We start from the raw sequence: 16,691 nt of genomic DNA, 5'->3' as shown, positions 1-16,691 counted from the left end.
CAAGATGAGTCAGACACGCCTTATATTTGTTTAGATGTCCCCTATAATAGTCAAGAGATGGATTTGGTGGACTGACCCGTTCACCCGTCCTCGGAGGAGTGTAGCGGTGCATGCCAGTAGGCCACGGGACCCTGGGGTTCTGCTCAATGGTCCTAACAATATGTAAAGGATGTGGACCCCTTAGGCGCCTATCAGATGAGATCTCCTCTGTAGCCAAATCTGGAACAGTGAATGCAACCTCCTTGTGTTGACTTGGAGCCAACCAGCAGTGTCGGATAAACCTCCGATGCAAACTTCGATGGCTTTGATTAGAAGTCTCACCTTTTTCCCAATTATTTCTAGGATTATTATGCTGAAAATTATTAAAATTATTATAAATAGAACCTGTAGAATTGTAGCCCTTCGAATCAGCTTTCCAATAATTTTTGAATGGACGAAATCGGGGCCGAAACGAGCCAGAATGGTTGAAATTGCTGAAATTCCCCTAAACCGGGGGGGTCTGCTGAAACCGGGTTACCTGAATCGGGTCTGCTGAAACCAGATTGCCTGAACCGCGGGTTGAAACGCGGGTTAAATCCCAGGTCGGATTTTGGATATGGGCGGATAGGCGGGTTGGGCTTCAGTGGGTCGAATTGTGACGCAACGAGTCGAGATTCAGGGGGTCAGGTCACATCGAGTCGGGCATCAGTGTTCACAGGTTTCTCATTTTTCTTGATCTGGGCTTGGGCTCGCAACAAGGACTTTCGAGCCATGTATTTCCACTTTGGGCCAGAGCGAAACGGTTGCGCGAAGTGGGTCGAGTGCAGTCTTTCGGGCGTGCTCCAAAAGACGTGGAGCGGGTCGGTTGACCCGATCCGGTTCTGAAACAGCGACGTTTCTATTTTCTAGAACAGCGTCGTCTTGATAACAGGCGCTGAAAGGCGCCTGTTTGAGGAGACGCGAAACGGCGTCGTTCTGGTTATCCAGAATGGCGTCGTTTGAAAAGAAACTGAAAGGGGTTACCTGAGGCTGCTGGACGACGTCGTTTGATGCAGGGGCTTCCTCAGTTTGTGAAACGGCGTCATCTGAGGTTGGGGAATTTACAATTTTCCTCAATCCGTCGTCTTCTTCCTCCAGATATCCTCCCTTTTTCGAATTTTCTTCCTCTGCTTGGTGTTTTGAGTTTTTGGCTTCTGGATTTTCTTCTGGGTCTTCTTCTGGATCTTCTTCTTCCCACGGAGCAAGATATGTGAAGAAATCATCAGATGAAGACACACATGAATTTTCTTCTTTTTTCTCACAGTTTCCCAAAGCAAAATTCACAGATGGAGAGGCATTATCAGAAACTTCAGGAGTAATTTTTTGGGGAAAAATTTTCTCAGAATCATGTAAAGGAAGACTGAGAAATTTCTTCCAATATTTTTGTTCTAAAAAATACGTTGTCCTTAAAGCACCAATATTACTTGTATAATGTAATCCACCGACTGTGATTATAAGGGGTTTTTCCTCTGGCTTTTGCAATGATTGATGCAAATTTTAGAAAGCCACAGAAGAGGCTAAACCGATGACTTGTCTGTGAATTGTCTGATAAATGTCAGACAAAAGTTGTTGAGGATCTTCAATTGTTTCTTTTGGTTCTTTAATCTTCTCTTGTTCTTCCATATTACTGTGCTCTGATACCACTGTAGGATTCCTAAATATAGGATCTTTGTAAATTCTTCAGAAAAGATTTCTCCCGTTAGGGTGGAAATCCGGTGGAGAATAAGAGTGTTTAGAATGCAGAAAAACCAAGAGAAAACTTAAACAAAGATTTCACGTGAAAAATAGAATAATAAATCTGCATTCTCATGGGACTCTATAGAGTCCCAATACAACTCTCGGTCAAGAGTTACCACTCTTGACCTGCTACCTCCACAGGAAGTAATTTTACTTTCTTGTAAAATCTACATGATCTGGTGTGGTGATGACCACACTAATAACAGTGTGATCGTCCTTTATACCATTAGTTCTTTGGTCAATGAATTTTTAAATGCCTCCTAGATTCGATTAGTTATATTTGTATCTATATCATTTAAATATTTTTTATTTTTTTATTTTTTTATGACAAAGTTTTCCTTCAAACTGGGTTGGAGAAATTTCCTTCAACCTAGTCTATAAAAGTGACATGTGTCCCTTGAACATGTAAGATGCACATGTCTTTTTAATAGTAAGGACAAAGTTGGAATATATTTTATTAAAAACTCATATGCATCTCATATGTTATTAAAAAAATGGACACATGTCACTTTTATAGACTAGGTTGAAGAAAATTCTTCTAACCCAGTTTGAAGGAAAATTTTGTACTTTTTTTTTTTTTTTTGTAATGATTGTATTTTTCCTAAATATCATATTTTTCAGTTTTTGGCAAAAAATAAATGTAGACAGAGAAATAGTAAGAGAAAATTTTGAAAAAAGAGAAATGTGGAAGAGAAATAATGGGAGAAAATTTTGGGAAAAGAAAAAACATGAGAAAGAAACAATAAAAAAATGAAATGGCTCAAGAAAAAAGTGCCGCTACATGTAGCATTTTTAGCCATTTTAGATAAAGTACAATTTAACTCCTCTATCGAGAATATTCTAAGCCGCCTTTGGATTTTTGCCAATCCATTTAGGGTGAAGTAAAATCGCACGCGGGCAAATTTTTTTTTTTTTTTTTTTTGCATTAAAATATTCAAAAAAAAAAAAAAAAAAAAAATTCTGTGTGTTCTCAATCACTTCCCATCCATTTAGCAGCCTCCTAAAGACGTTGAATCTAGCGACAGTTGGCACGTGCTTTCGTCTGCAATTTCCATGTCATGGATAAATACTCAGCAGAGCCTGCCTGCTAGACACCAGAGAGCTCAGCCTTAATGCCCACCATGGCTTGGACATGGACCATAGCCGCAGTACTGGTGATGCTAATTGCTTATCTCCTGCTAGAATGGGCATGGAAAAGCAGCAGCAACAAGAAGAAACTACCTCCGGGTCCAAGAGGGTTCCCTATATTTGGGAGCCTTCATTTGTTGGGGGAATTACCTCATCGCGATCTGCATCGACTAGCCCAAAAACATGGCCCTATCATCTACTTGCGTCTAGGCTTGGTGCCTGCCATTGTTGTCTCGTCGCCTCAGGTTGCTGAGCAGTTTCTTAAAGCACATGACTCGGTGTTTGCTAGTAGACCGGATCTTGAGGCCGCAAAGCACATCACGTATGAGCAAAAGAACTTGGGTTTTTCTCCATACGGCTCTTATTGGCGCAACATGCGGAAGATGTGCACCCTCGAATTGCTTAGCAGTCATAAAATCAATTCTTTCAAACCCATGAGAAAACAAGAGCTCGGCCTTCTGATAAAGTTTATTCAAGAGGCTGCTCGTGATTGTGCTTCTGTTGATCTGAGTGCCAAGGTTTCATCTCTCAGCGCAGATATGAGTTGCCGTATGGTGTTTGGGAAGAAGTACATGGACAAGGATCTTGGTGAGAGGGGATTCAAGGGTGCAATCCAAGAAGGCATGCAACTATTAGCAACTCCCAATATTGGTGATTATATTCCTTACATTGGAGCGCTTGACCTGCAGGGGCTGACACGACGGATGAAGGCTATAAGTAAGATCTATGATGACTTTTGGGAGAAGATCATCGATGAGCATGTCCAATCCAAGGACGAAAATAAGACCAAGGACTTCGTTGATGTCATGTTGAGGTTCATGGGATCTCAAGAATCTGAGTACCGTATTGAACGCTCCAATATCAAAGCCATCATGCTGGTAATTATTCATACAATTGGCATGCATGTATTGTTTCAAACAGAGTAGTAATTTTGCTGACAGTCATTTTGTTGCAGGACATGCTTGCAGGATCAATGGACACTTCAGCAACGGCAATCGAGTGGGCACTCTCAGAACTAATGAAGCATCCTCGGGTAATGAAGAAAGTTCAAAAGGAGTTGGAAGATGTGGTGGGGTTGGAGCGGATGGTAGAAGAATCAGACTTGGATAGCTTGGAGTACTTGGACATGGTCTTGAAGGAAACCTTCAGGCTACATCCAGTAGCACCGTTGTTGCTACCTCACGAGGCCACGGAGGATTGCACGATCAACGGTTTCCACATACCCCGAAAATCCAGAGTGATGATAAACGTATGGGCAATTGGGCGAGACCCAAGTGTTTGGAGTGATGCAGAGAAGTTCTTCCCAGAAAGGTTTGTCGGAAGTAATATAGACGTCCGGGGACAGGACTTCCAACTTATCCCATTTGGCTCCGGCAGAAGAGCGTGCCCGGGGATGCAATTGGGTCTCACTGTGGTTCGGCTAGTGGTGGCACAACTTGTACATTGCTTTGATTGGGAGCTTCCTGATAAGATGCAGCCAAATGAGTTGGACATGACAGAGGAGTTTGGTCTTACAACTCCAAGAGCAAAGCCTCTACTTGCAATTCCTACTTATCGCCTACACAAATGAATTAAATTAGTCTTTTCTTTCTTTCTTGTTTTCATGCCTAATAAGAGCCGTACAATGCCCGGATTTGTAGTAAACTTGTCTTTGGTAATTTTATGCTGCATTCTCTTTATGATGAGTGGAACATTGTGTTTTATAGAACCCAATTTGAGGATTGTGTTTCTCTTTTATATATATATATATAATCGGTTCAATTGCTTAACTATCAGGCATGTTTGACATGTATCTCCCTTCTAGATTGAGAAATTAGGATCCCGACAACTCTCTTATCCTGAAATCAGGAGGGGCCAATGGCTATGGAGATAAGATTGTAGAAGATGCCGACAACTCTCCTATCCCGACAACTCTCTTATCCTGAAATCAGGAGGGGCCAATGGCTATGGAGATAAGATTGTAGAAGATGCCGACAACTCTCCTACCCTCCCTGTGGTTCTGTGAACAAGTTTTTCGTCGTTTATCCAAACCCAATTTATAAAATTACATGTCCAAAGAATATATCTCATTTTTATGGACTAATTGGAAAACACTTTTCACAGTTTCATACCTTTTTTTGGCAATTGCATTGATCCCGACAACTCTCAGGCAGGGGCCCATGGGTATGGAGATAAGATCGTAGAAGATGCCGACAACTCTCCTACCCTGTGGACCAGTTTTTCTACCATGTGTGTGTCACAAGCGTGTGCTCGCAAATGGACGGCCAGACGTCATTTTAAGTCTCTAATTTATTGACACGTCACGTAATTAGGAGAGGCTGTACAATTGGATCCTTGTATGGTTGGAATCAACCAAATTATTCAACGGAGATATTCGGGTTTGGGCCCCACTCTCTCCAGATCTTATTATTTCAAGCTCACTCTCTCCCTTTCTTTTCTCTCTCTCTCTCTCTCTCTCCCTCTCCCTCTAGTTTTAGGTGGGAGAGTGACTTGATTTTTTTTAGGAGAAACTTCATAAAACCCCCCTGAAGTTTCAGTCTATTTGAAATACTCCCTTGAATTTTCAAAGCTCTCACTTAGACCCCTTAAACTTCTGTTTTCTCTCACTTTTCACTCTTTTAACTTTTTATACCTATTTTACCCTCAACCAAAACTACGCCGTTTTACCCTCAACCAAAACTACGTCGTTTTGGACTCAAAAACTACACCGTTTTGGGCTTCAACACTACAACACCTACTCAGCCCAAAACAACATCGTTTTAGGCATTAATTTTTTTTTTTTTTTTTAAAAAAAAGCAAAATTAAAAAAAAAATAATCGGGGTGGCTGGAGCCACCCCCTGGCCGATCTGGGGGTGGTCGAACCACGCCCATGGCCAAGGGGGTGATCCGGCCACCCCCTTGGCCAAAAAAATAAAAGAAAAAAAGGGGGGATCGGGTGCTTTTGGGGGTGGCCGAACCACTCCCAAGGGGCTGGGGTGGTTTCGGCCACCCCATACCGGCCGTATGGGGTGGCCGAAACCACCCCCAGCCCCTTGGGGGTGGTCCGGCCACCCCCAAATGCACCTGATCCCCCCCCCCCCCCTTTTTTTTTTTTTTTTGCATTTTGGGGGTGGCCGGACCACACCATGGCCAAGGAGGTGGTCCGGCCACCCCAGACCGACAAGGGGGTGGTTGACCGACAAGGGGGTGGCTCAACCACCCCCTTGGCCAAAAATGGGGTGGTCCGGCCACCCCATTTTGGCCTTCAGCCACCCCGATTAATTTTTTTAATTTTTTAATTTTGCTTTTCTTTTTTTTTAAAAAAAAAAAAAATTAATGCCTAAAACGACGTCGTTTTGGGCTGGGTAGGTGTTATAGTTTTAGGACACAAAACGACGTAGTTTTGGGGAGGGTAAAATGGGTATTAAAAAGTCAAATTATTTGACTTTAACGTTAAAATGGTCCAAAGTGAGAGAAAATGGAAGTTCAGGGGGTCTAAGTGAGAGTTTTGAAAATTCAGAGGGGGGTATTTCAAATCGGCTGAAACTTCAGGGGGGTTTTCTGAAGTTTCCCCTTTTTTTTATTAAACTAATTGAATTTGGATAAAAAGTTTTTAAACTTATTTATAAAATAAACCAAAATTTCCTTCTTTTGAGCTTCAGCCATGGTCCATGCCTTAGAAGAAGATTATTTACTTCTTATTTAATTAATATGGTTATTATTAAATTTGTGGCCTAACTCATTTTCATTTTTTAAAGCTTTCTCGTAAAATGTGAAACTTCTTTAATAAAATAAAAAAAATAAAAACAGGAAACTTCAGTAAGCCTCTTCGAACTTTCAGCCAATTTGACAAACATCCTCTAAACTATCAAAACTCTCACTTAGACCCCCTGAACTTTGGTTCGCCCTCACTTTGAACCCTTATTTTAGTTTTCAACGTTAAAGTCAAATTGTTTGACTTTTCGCGCCCATTATACCCTCACCCTAAAACTACACCGTTTTGTGCTCTAAAACTACAACACCCACCCAGCCCAAAACAATGTAGTTTTGGTTGAAGGTATAGTAGGCACAAAATGTTAGTTTAACAGTGAAAACTAACAGAGGGGGAGAGGGGGGGGGGAAATGATAGAAATTGAAAGTTCAGGGAGTAAAGTGAGAGATTTTGAAGTATAGGGGGTGTTTGTCAAATCGGCTGAAAGTTTGGGGGGGCTTACTAAAGTTTTCCCAAATAAAAACGAGAATCTGACACAACCATGAGGTTTTTGCCAGCATTTAAACAAAAAAAAATTAAAAATTAAAAAAAAATTAAAATCAAAGAGAATTAAAACACTAATTAGAACATCAAATAAATAAAGAAAAGAGTAATGATATACGCCGAATGCGTGAAAGAGTGTGACAGAAACTAGTTTAAGTTGGTGGTTAAGGAGTTTTCTCCTTTTCTCTCTTATTGGTTTGATTCGAAAACCAATTTAGATTTTATATTTTGCCTGGCAACCGAACCGACGTTGGTAGAGAAATACTAAATCACTGCCGGTTGTCGATGGCTATGCAATGACAACTGGTGGGTAGGGCTGGCAAAACGGGTAATTGGGTAGACCCGATTAGGACCCGTTAAGATCTATGACTCAATTACCCGAAACACGAACACGACCTATTTAGCTAAACGGGTTAGCGGGTCTGACACAATTATAACACGAAAAATATCCGAATAACCCGACATGACCCGCTTAACCCATTTAGCATAACCAGGTCATATCGGGTAGACACGACCCGACACGACTCGTGCGCTAAACAAGTAACACGACCCGACCCGTTAAAAAAAACCTTAATCAAAATTGGAAAAAATAATTTAATAAAGGGATCTCTTAGGCCAAAGGACTAGTTAGATTTATCCTAACCATCCAAGAAGAATAAGAAGTTTTAAAAAAGAATGTTTTAATATATAAATAATGATTTAAAAGATAATGTTTTAATATATAGACCCACATAGAAAAAGTAACGGAAAAACAAGGAATAGGCCAGTGAAGTAAAGGCTGTGAAGTCGTGAAGTAAAGAGTGAAATGAAGCCGTAAGTGAGTCAGTAAATGTTAGGGTTAACTTAGTTAGAACTTAGACATAGGTTTTTTTTGTTTTAAAAAAAAAATTAAATTAAATTAAATGGGTTTGGCGGGTCACCCGAGACCCGCCAGACCCGGTTGACCCGCCAGACCCGACAGACCCGCCAAACACGAATTTAATAGTGTCTTAATCGGGTAAACCCGATTAAGACCCGAACCCGAAAAGCTCAAACCCAATACCTATTAACTTCGTGTCGGGTTCGCGGGTCGTGTCAAAATTGCCAGCCCTACCGGTGGGCGATACACGGCTAATCTACAATGCCTTAGACATGGTTATTGAATTTTGGGTGAATTGCGTATCCAGCTAACCAATACCGATAATGTTAACATATGAAATAATTATCATGCTATAATATGCGGCAAAAATTAGGATTCCAAAGTATCTCCAATCATGTTTCCATAAGCGAATTAGAAACAAAACTGTGTAACAAAGAAAGAAAGATTTTTACCTATGCCTATTTAATCATAAGAATTATAATAAAAATCAATTCTAAATATTTGATTCAACAAATTATTCCTTATTTGGAATAAATCACCTAACAACATAATTATGTTTAATTTAAATCACAATACATACATGTGGCATATGGGGCCATGGGCCATACCTTAATTAGAATTTCTTACATTCTCCCACTTGGCCCTTATGACATATGAATTCCTTATGGTGTTTGGTTCTTTAGTATAGTCATAACTTTATTTATTCCAATTATTCATTAAATCCTCCCACTCACATAAAGAATAGTACACATGAATCATGACGGTAAAACCATCATATAATAAGTCATCCCTTTCATGCATTACAATATATAATACTCCCTAAATGACTACTTTATGGGCAATCAAACTTTATGAATAAACTTTCCAAGTCATTCAAATCCAATTTAATTTTATCTATATGGATAAAAGCAATAAATGTGCACAAAACTTTATAAACAGTAACTTTATGTCTATAGAATAATTAGAAAGAAGCTAAGAACCAAAATGAATTAATGAGTCGCATATGTTCCACATGATTTTTAAATAGCTTTACCGATGAACCTTTAATCAGAAGATCCGCAACTATCAATTCTGTACTTATATGCTCAATAGACACTTCATGTCTTTTGATGTTCTATCTCACACGAAGGTACATAATATCGATATGCTTAGTTATGCTTCCATTTTTATTATTCTTAGAAAAAGAAAATGGCTGCACAATTATCGCAGAAGACCTTGATTGGTCTCGTAGTGGCTTCATAGCATGCAATAAATTCTGCCTCTAAGGTAAATGTAGCAACAATAGTCTGCTTGTTGCTTCTCCAAGATATCGGCCCTTCAGAAAAAAGAAAAAGATATCCTAAAGTATACTTTCTATTATCTACACATTCAGCAAAATCTAAATATGAATACCCAATCAATTCCAAATAGTCAGTGTACTGTACGTCAAATTGTAGCCCAAGGCTCATTGCAAATATCGCATGACTTTCTTTGTAGCTTTTCAATGTTCCAATCCTGGGTTGCTTTGATATCCACCCACCATTCTAACTAAATAGATAAATAAATAGGGTATAAAAAAAGTCATAAAAATATTTTAAAAAGAATTTGACGAACATTTTGAGGCTCCCCTTGATTATGGGTAGGTACAAAGCATGTTTCTACCTTTTAGCTTATTTTACGTCATCAATCATTATGGTAAAATTTTCAAATTCCCTCTCATTCCATGTAAAGCCGATCATAATTGAGACAAACCCTCAATTTCATTTTTTTTAGTTTATCCGACCCTCATTTTCTTTTCCTTTTTTGGGAAGAACCATATATATCTTCCTCATTTCTGAGTATTATATTATATAAAGGGTTGCTTTGCTGCATAACTAGCATCACTTAAATGTATTCAAACCTTTACCGAGAGGACGGATTCTCAAACTGAAAAACAAAACACTATGGATTCCTTTCCAGTATGAAAAAGTCCCTAAGTTTTGCTTTCAGTGTGGTGTAATTCAGCATGGTGTAGGGGGCTGTGTGAATGAAGAACTGAGATGGAAGCATGGAAAATCCACTGGAAAGGAATATGGAATATGGATGCGGGCGGGCTCACCTCAGAGACGAACGGAGCAAAGAAAGGGGCGTTACGATGATGAAGGATTCTTCTATGACAATGAGAAATTCCATGGCACATCATCGGCGACGGGAGCTGCAACTTTCCGGCCGGCGTGGAGTCCACATTCGGAAAGTAACGGTCCTCCATCAAGGGAAGAAACAAGGGGCGAGAATGTCGGAAACTCTTTACATTCCAAAAACAGAACAGATGCTGCAATGGGCGGATCATCAGGCGGGGAATCTGCTTCTCTTATGAGAAATATGGGTAGGCATTCAATTGGTGGCGTAAAAGAGGGGGTGACGAGTAATTCTAGAAACTCCCAGAAAGGAAAGAATGTGGAATTTATGGGAGAAGACTGCTGGACAGCTCAAGTGGAGGAGAATAATGTGGTGAATGGATGCGTGGCGCAAAAATCAGTTGTGAGCAAGGTTCAGATTAACACGCCGAGTATGGGGAGTATCTCTGGAATTTCTCAGAAAGGAAAGAATGATGATTTTATGGGAGAATCTGGCTGCGAGACAGATGGCGTGGGGGAGAAAAACAAGCAGAACAGCTGTGAGGTGCAGAAATTAAATGGGATGTATACTCAGCTAGCCACATCCTTGGGTGAGGAGTTTGGGATTATTTCAAGTAAGGCATGCGATGGGCCTAGTGCTTTCCAAGATACAGGCCCAATGGGAAGGAAAATAGGCTCTTTGAGGAGTTGGAAAAAGAAGGCCCGAGAATTGCAAACTGAGGAACCTGTTGATGCGGGGAGATTTGTGAAGCTTGGGAAACGGCAGGCCGATGTTACTGATGAGGCAGAAAAGAAAAACAAAGAAGGGAAAAAAAGCAAAAAGACTATGTCAGGAGATAAGCCAAAGAGCTTATATTCGGCGGTGGCTGATGCTCAGCCCCGCCCAGAGCCATGAGTATACTAAGTTGGAACTGTCGGGGGCTTGGGAACCTCCGAACAGTTCGGGACCTTTGCCGTATGGTAAAGGAAAAGAAGCCCAGTTTGGTTTTTCTTATGGAAACCAAACTAAAAGCCCTGAAGGTGGAACATGTGAAGATTCAGTTGGGTTTTGGAAGTGTTTTTGTTGTAGACAGTGTGGGAAGGAGTGGCGGTCTAGCGCTCTTTTGGAATAATGCTGTAGATGTAGAAATACAAAATTACAGCCGAAGGCATATAAATGCCATAATAAAGGGTGAGGGTGGGTTGCATTCATGGACTCTTACTGGGTTCTATGGACATCCCGAAGTGGCGAAAAGGAAAGAGTCATGGGATCTCCTAACACACCTACATACATTATCCCTTAATGCATGGATGTGTGTAGGAGATTTTAATGAAATTTTGTTTGATGAGGAAAAGTATGGAGCTAATAAACGGCCTCGGAGACAGTTACATGCCTTTCAACAAACTTTGGAGAATTGTCAACTCTACGATTTGGGTTTCTCGGGACCTAAATTTACATGGAGCAACAAAAGAGAGGATGGTAATTTCATCATGGAACGATTGGATTGAGCTGTTGCGAATCATGCTTGGATGGATTTATATAAGGAGTATGGGGTGGAGGTGATGGCGAATCGAAGTTTTGACCATGCACCATTACTAGTACAGCTGCAGAATTTTCGGCGTGGCCCAAGTAAACATATGAAGAATTTTTTGTATGTAGCAGGATGGGGAAAATCACCTAACCACCAAAAAGTCATCCAAAAGGTATGGCGGGAGAAAATGATAGGATCCAATCCGTGGCAATCTTTGTCAAAAAAGCTGGACAGGAGCAAAAAGGTGATTAAACAATGGCAAGTCAAAGAAAGAGGGCAAGCTGATCACCTAATCCAAGAAAAAACAGAACAGTTGAAGATTTTGCAAATGTCAGAAACTCAACCTGATGGGGAAGAAATAATTCGGCTGCAGCAGGAGGTCAATGATCTTATAGAAAGGGAAGACATGCAGTGGAGGCAAAGGGCTAAAGAACATTGGCTCAAAAAGGGTGATAAAAATTCAAAATTTTTTCATGCTAGTGTAAAACAAAGACGCCAAGCAAATCGTATTGTACGTGTGGAAAATGAAGATGGAGTTGTATGTACAAATTCTGATGAAATTTCAAAGGCGTTTATTGATTATTTCCATAATATTTTTTCAACATCCAATCCATGTGGAATTGGGGAGTGTTTAAATGGGATGGAGAAAAAAGTTACACCTAGCATGAACGAGCAGCTGATCTGAGAACTATCGGTGGATGAAATCACTTGTGCTATTTCCCAAATGGGATCCCAAAAAGCGCCGGGCCCGAATGGTCTGCTAGCGTGTTTCTATCATGACAATTGGACCACCATTGGAGAGGAGGTATGCAATGTAGTTAAAAAAATTTTTACTTCAAGTAACCTTAATGCTGAAGTGAATTTTACCCATATTGCATTGATACCAAAAAAACCTAATCCTTCAAAGGTCTTAGATTTTCGGCCTATTAGTCTTTGTAACGTTTTGTATAAAATTGTCTCAAAGACTTTGGCAAACAGATTGAAGGTAATCTTGCCTGAAATTATTTCCCAAAACCAAAGTGCGTTTATCCCGGGAAGACTAATCTCGGATAACGTGCTGGCAGCTTATGAAACTTTGCACTCCATGCATTCACGGATGTGGGGCAAAGTGGGATACATGGCCTTAAAATTGGATATGAGTAAGGCTTATGACCGACTGGAGTGGCAGTTTTTGGAGGCGGTTATGGAAAAAATGGGGTTTGGAGCTAGATGGATTGGACTAATAATGAAGTGTATATCCACAGTGAGATATTCCGTTATTATTAATGGAATTCCGGAAGGGAGCATTCAACCAACTAGGGGGATCCGTCAAGGGGACCCACTCTCACCGTATTTGTTTATTTTATGTGCTGAGGCATTGAGCTCCCAACTCTTAAAGGCTGAACTTTCTGGAAGTCTCCGAGGAGTCCCAACCTCACCAAAGGGCCTGCGGCTCAACCATTTATTTTTTGCGGATGATAGCCTTTTGTTTTGTAAGGCCACGGCACAAGATTGGCAGCGGTTGTCAATGATTTTGGAGAGGTATGAACAAGCATCTGGCCAACGGCTGAATAGGTATAAAACATCCATTTTTTTCAGCCGTAATACCAGGCGAGAGGTGAAAGATCTCATTCTTCGCTTATCCGGAGTTCCTGCTACACAAAGGTATGACAAATACCTGGGGCTCCCAGCTCTTGTCAGTAAGTCTCGAGTTAGAGAATTCCATAATTTAACAGAAAGAGTAAGGGCAAAGGTGACAGATTGGAAGGCAAAATTACTCTCACTAGCTGGAAAAGAGATACTCTTAAAAGCAGTGATTCAAGCTATCCCCACGTATAGCATGAGTATTTTTTTACTCCCCAAAACACTTTGTAATGAAATAAATGGCCTTATGCAAAAATTCAGGTGGGGGCAAAAAGAGAATGAGAAGAAAATACACTGGATGAGTTGGGAAAAAATGGGACATGCAAAAACTCAAGGGGGATTGGGTTTTCGGGATCTTCATGCTTTCAACAAAGCTCTCCTAGCAAAACAAAGTTGGAGGTTACTACAACAGCCTGACAGTTTGCCTTCAAAAATTATTAAGGCCAAATATTTTCCATCAGGCAATTTGTGGGAGGCAAAAGTGGGGAGTCGACCTTCACTAGCTTGGAAAAGTATTCTTGCAGGTAGAGAATTACTGTTTGTAGGTCTAATTTGGCGAGTCGGAGATGGAAAAAATATTTCAATCTGGGGAGATAAATGGATTCCAAATCCATCTTCTTTCACTGTTCAGTCACCTTGTCGAAAGCTATCTCCAAGAGCAAAGGTCTGTGAGTTAATTGAAACAACATCTTCACGGTGGAATGTGCCCCTTATCCGAGAAATTTTTTGGGATGCTGAAGCAAACCTGATTGGTGGACTCCCGGTAAGCAGATATAGTAGACAAGACAAACTGATCTAGAATTTCACAAGCACTGGTGAATTCTCGGTCAGAAGTGCTTATTACCTGGAGTTGGAGAGAAACGCCGGAAATAGAGGTGAATGCTCTACAAGGTCGGGCTTCCAAGATGTCTGGAAACAAATATGGGAGCTGAGAGTACCCAATGCCATAAAGGTGTTCATGTGGAGGGCGTGTAATAATATTCTCCCTACAAAAGAAAATCTAAAAAATAAGGGGGTATTGAAGGAAGCTAATTGCATTTTCTATAGTAGAGCCATTGAAAGTACTGCACATATCTTGTGGCATTGTCCAGCGGCTCAAGACGTATGGAGTGTCAGTGAACGAATTTTACAGAAAAGTGTCTGCTTGGAGGAGAATTTCCTGGGAATATTTGATTTTTTCCTTCCAGGTGCAACTCGGAGGTGATGGGCATTTTTGCGATGACAACCCGTGAGATTTGGAAGAGAAGAAATGCAGTTGTTCACGGTGAGCAATTTCAACATCCTAGTGCGCTGGCTAAGGGAGCAATGCAATTGTGGAAGATGTGGGAACAGACTTCGGTGCAACAAGAGGAAACAGATGTGAGTCCAGCTCCCGCGTCTGAAGCATATGTGAGGTGGAAAGCTCCTTCTATGGACACGTACAAATGTAATTGGGATGTGGCTGTGAAATCGGATGTGAGGGGGGTGGGAGTTGGTATCATAATCAGGGATTATATGGGGAATGTATGTGCAGCATCTTGCCTGTGTCTAGAGGGCAGTCCAGACCCTACCGTAGCAGAAGCGATGGGAGCCAGGTGTGCATTGGAATTTGGTAGAGATCTAGGCTTCCAAAATATTATTTTGGAAGGGGATTCAAAAACAGTGATCCAAGCTATTGTAGGGAGAGATCATTGGTGCAAATTCGGTCAAGTGATTGAAGATATCCATGTTATAATGGCGGGATTTAGGAGCTGGAGGGCGGAGCATATTAAAAGAGAAGCAAATGAAGCAGCTCATGGTTTGGCGCGGGCAGCAGGGATTACAGGGGTTTCTAGAATCTGGATGGAAGAAGTCCCTGATATTGTTCAACATATTGTTCTCTTAGAGCAATCGTCTCTTGGAGTTTTAGAGCCTCGTGCTCTTGATATTTAGAGTTTTGACTCTAGATGTTTTGTACTATTTTCAGAATTTTTGAATGAGATCAGATTTTATTCAAAAAAAATTAAAAAAAAATAAAAAAAAATTTGCACATAATCAACATGAAGCTCTTTATACCACTTTTGATCCTCTTCATGGTTTTCCTTTCTTTTCAGCAAGGTACAAGTACTATATATATTTTCAGTAGATTAATTCTATTCTTTTGTAAACCAGCTAATTGATGTATGTGTATGGCCATGTTTGCATAGGTGAAAGCTTCTTGAGGGTTTGCAGGGATTGGAATGTTCCTAAGGCTCTCTCTCCATGCAAGCAATTGCATACACAAGATTTGCAGGGAAATTGCAAACACAAGACTTGCAAGTGTTCTTATCTTTGTCAACAATATGCTCATCCAAAACATTAAGCTACTTTATCCCTCTTATTAAACCATATTTACTTCTTCGGATCAAGAGTGGAGAGGATCCCTCTCATTATTTCCCGTCGTCAATTAAGAAAAAAAAAAACGGGGATCTTTAAAGCAGGTTATGCCTCTATCATTGGTTTATTTAATTATTATTATTATTATTATTATTATTATTATTATTATTATTAATTCATCAAGAAGTTGTATGGACTTTTTATTTTTATAAATAAATCTGCCACATAATGTCGTTAGATTTCAAGTTTTCTTTTGTGAACAAATTTACATGCTTAAACCACAAACTTGCTTTGAGACTGTTTGGATGAGTATCTAGTATCCAATGAAGAAGATGAATAAAAGTAAAAATGTCTTTCTATAATAAAATAAATATAAAAAAAAATTAAAAAAAATAAAAGAATAAATTATTAAAAAACATGGGGTGGTTCAGCCACCCCAACTCAACCTAGGGGGTGGCCGAAGCCACCCCCAAGGGAAGGTTGGCCCTAGGGGGTGGCTGAACCACCCCCTAGGGCCAAACCTGCCCCAACTCAGCCCTTAGGTGGGGCTTCAGCGACCCCCAGCTAGACCTTGGGAGTGGCTTCGACCACCCCCAACCGGCCCTTGGGGGTGGTCAAAGCCACCCCCATGGCTTTATAGGGGGTGGTTCGGCCACCCCCTAGGGCCAAACCCAATTTTTTTTTTTTTTGGGGTTTGGCCTCAGCCCTTGGGGGTGGCTGGCCACCCCCTATGGGAAAATAGGGTGGCCGAACCACCCCATGGCTTTTAATAATTTTTTTTTTTTTTTAATTATATAATTATTTTACTTTATATTTATTTTTTAAATATAAATAATATTTTATTGTTTTATTATTAGTGGGGCATGTGGCATATTGGTGGCCGTTGGATGACATTCAAGGGTCCAAATTAACAAAAAAAACCATTGGCAATTCCCTAGCTATTGTTGGAGATCCCGATCCAGGTCTTTGGGCAGTCCAAAGTGTGAAGTTCACCTATTTGAACAAGTCGGGCCCCACACCTCCTCTCTTATTGATTGCTCGGGCAAATAACTCCCAAGAAATCTCATTCCAATCTTCTTAGCAAAAACAACACATGCACAATGTTCTTTTTCAACTTTATGTTATCCATTCATTTTTCTTGAATTAGTAA

At 40.5% G+C, this 16,691-nt stretch overlaps 2 protein-coding genes across 2 annotated transcripts; both read left to right on the top strand.

The window, feature by feature from the left end:
* Positions 1–2,716: 2,716 nt before the first annotated feature.
* LOC132165954 (cytochrome P450 71AU50) lies at positions 2,717–4,562 on the top strand. Its single transcript, XM_059576670.2, has 2 exons — positions 2,717–3,761; positions 3,839–4,562. Exons 1-2 carry the CDS (start codon positions 2,868–2,870, stop codon positions 4,451–4,453), a joined length of 1,509 nt encoding a protein of 502 aa, XP_059432653.2. The 5' UTR covers positions 2,717–2,867; the 3' UTR covers positions 4,454–4,562.
* Positions 4,563–11,066: 6,504 nt separating this feature from the next.
* Positions 11,067–15,118, top strand: LOC148583151 (uncharacterized). The gene is made up of 5 exons (XM_088511586.1): positions 11,067–11,532; positions 11,716–12,122; positions 12,549–13,970; positions 14,299–14,309; positions 14,395–15,118. The coding sequence occupies exons 1-5, from the start codon at positions 11,067–11,069 to the stop codon at positions 15,116–15,118; spliced, it is 3,030 nt and encodes a 1,009-aa protein (XP_088367712.1).
* The last annotated feature ends 1,573 nt before the right edge of the window (positions 15,119–16,691 follow it).

Source organism: Corylus avellana, chromosome 11 (genome assembly GCF_965113065.1).
Source record: "Corylus avellana chromosome 11, dhCorAvel1.hap1.2, whole genome shotgun sequence".
In the NCBI taxonomy this organism is placed as follows: domain Eukaryota; kingdom Viridiplantae; phylum Streptophyta; class Magnoliopsida; order Fagales; family Betulaceae; genus Corylus; species Corylus avellana.
This window is presented reverse-complemented; position numbering and strand designations above follow the sequence as displayed.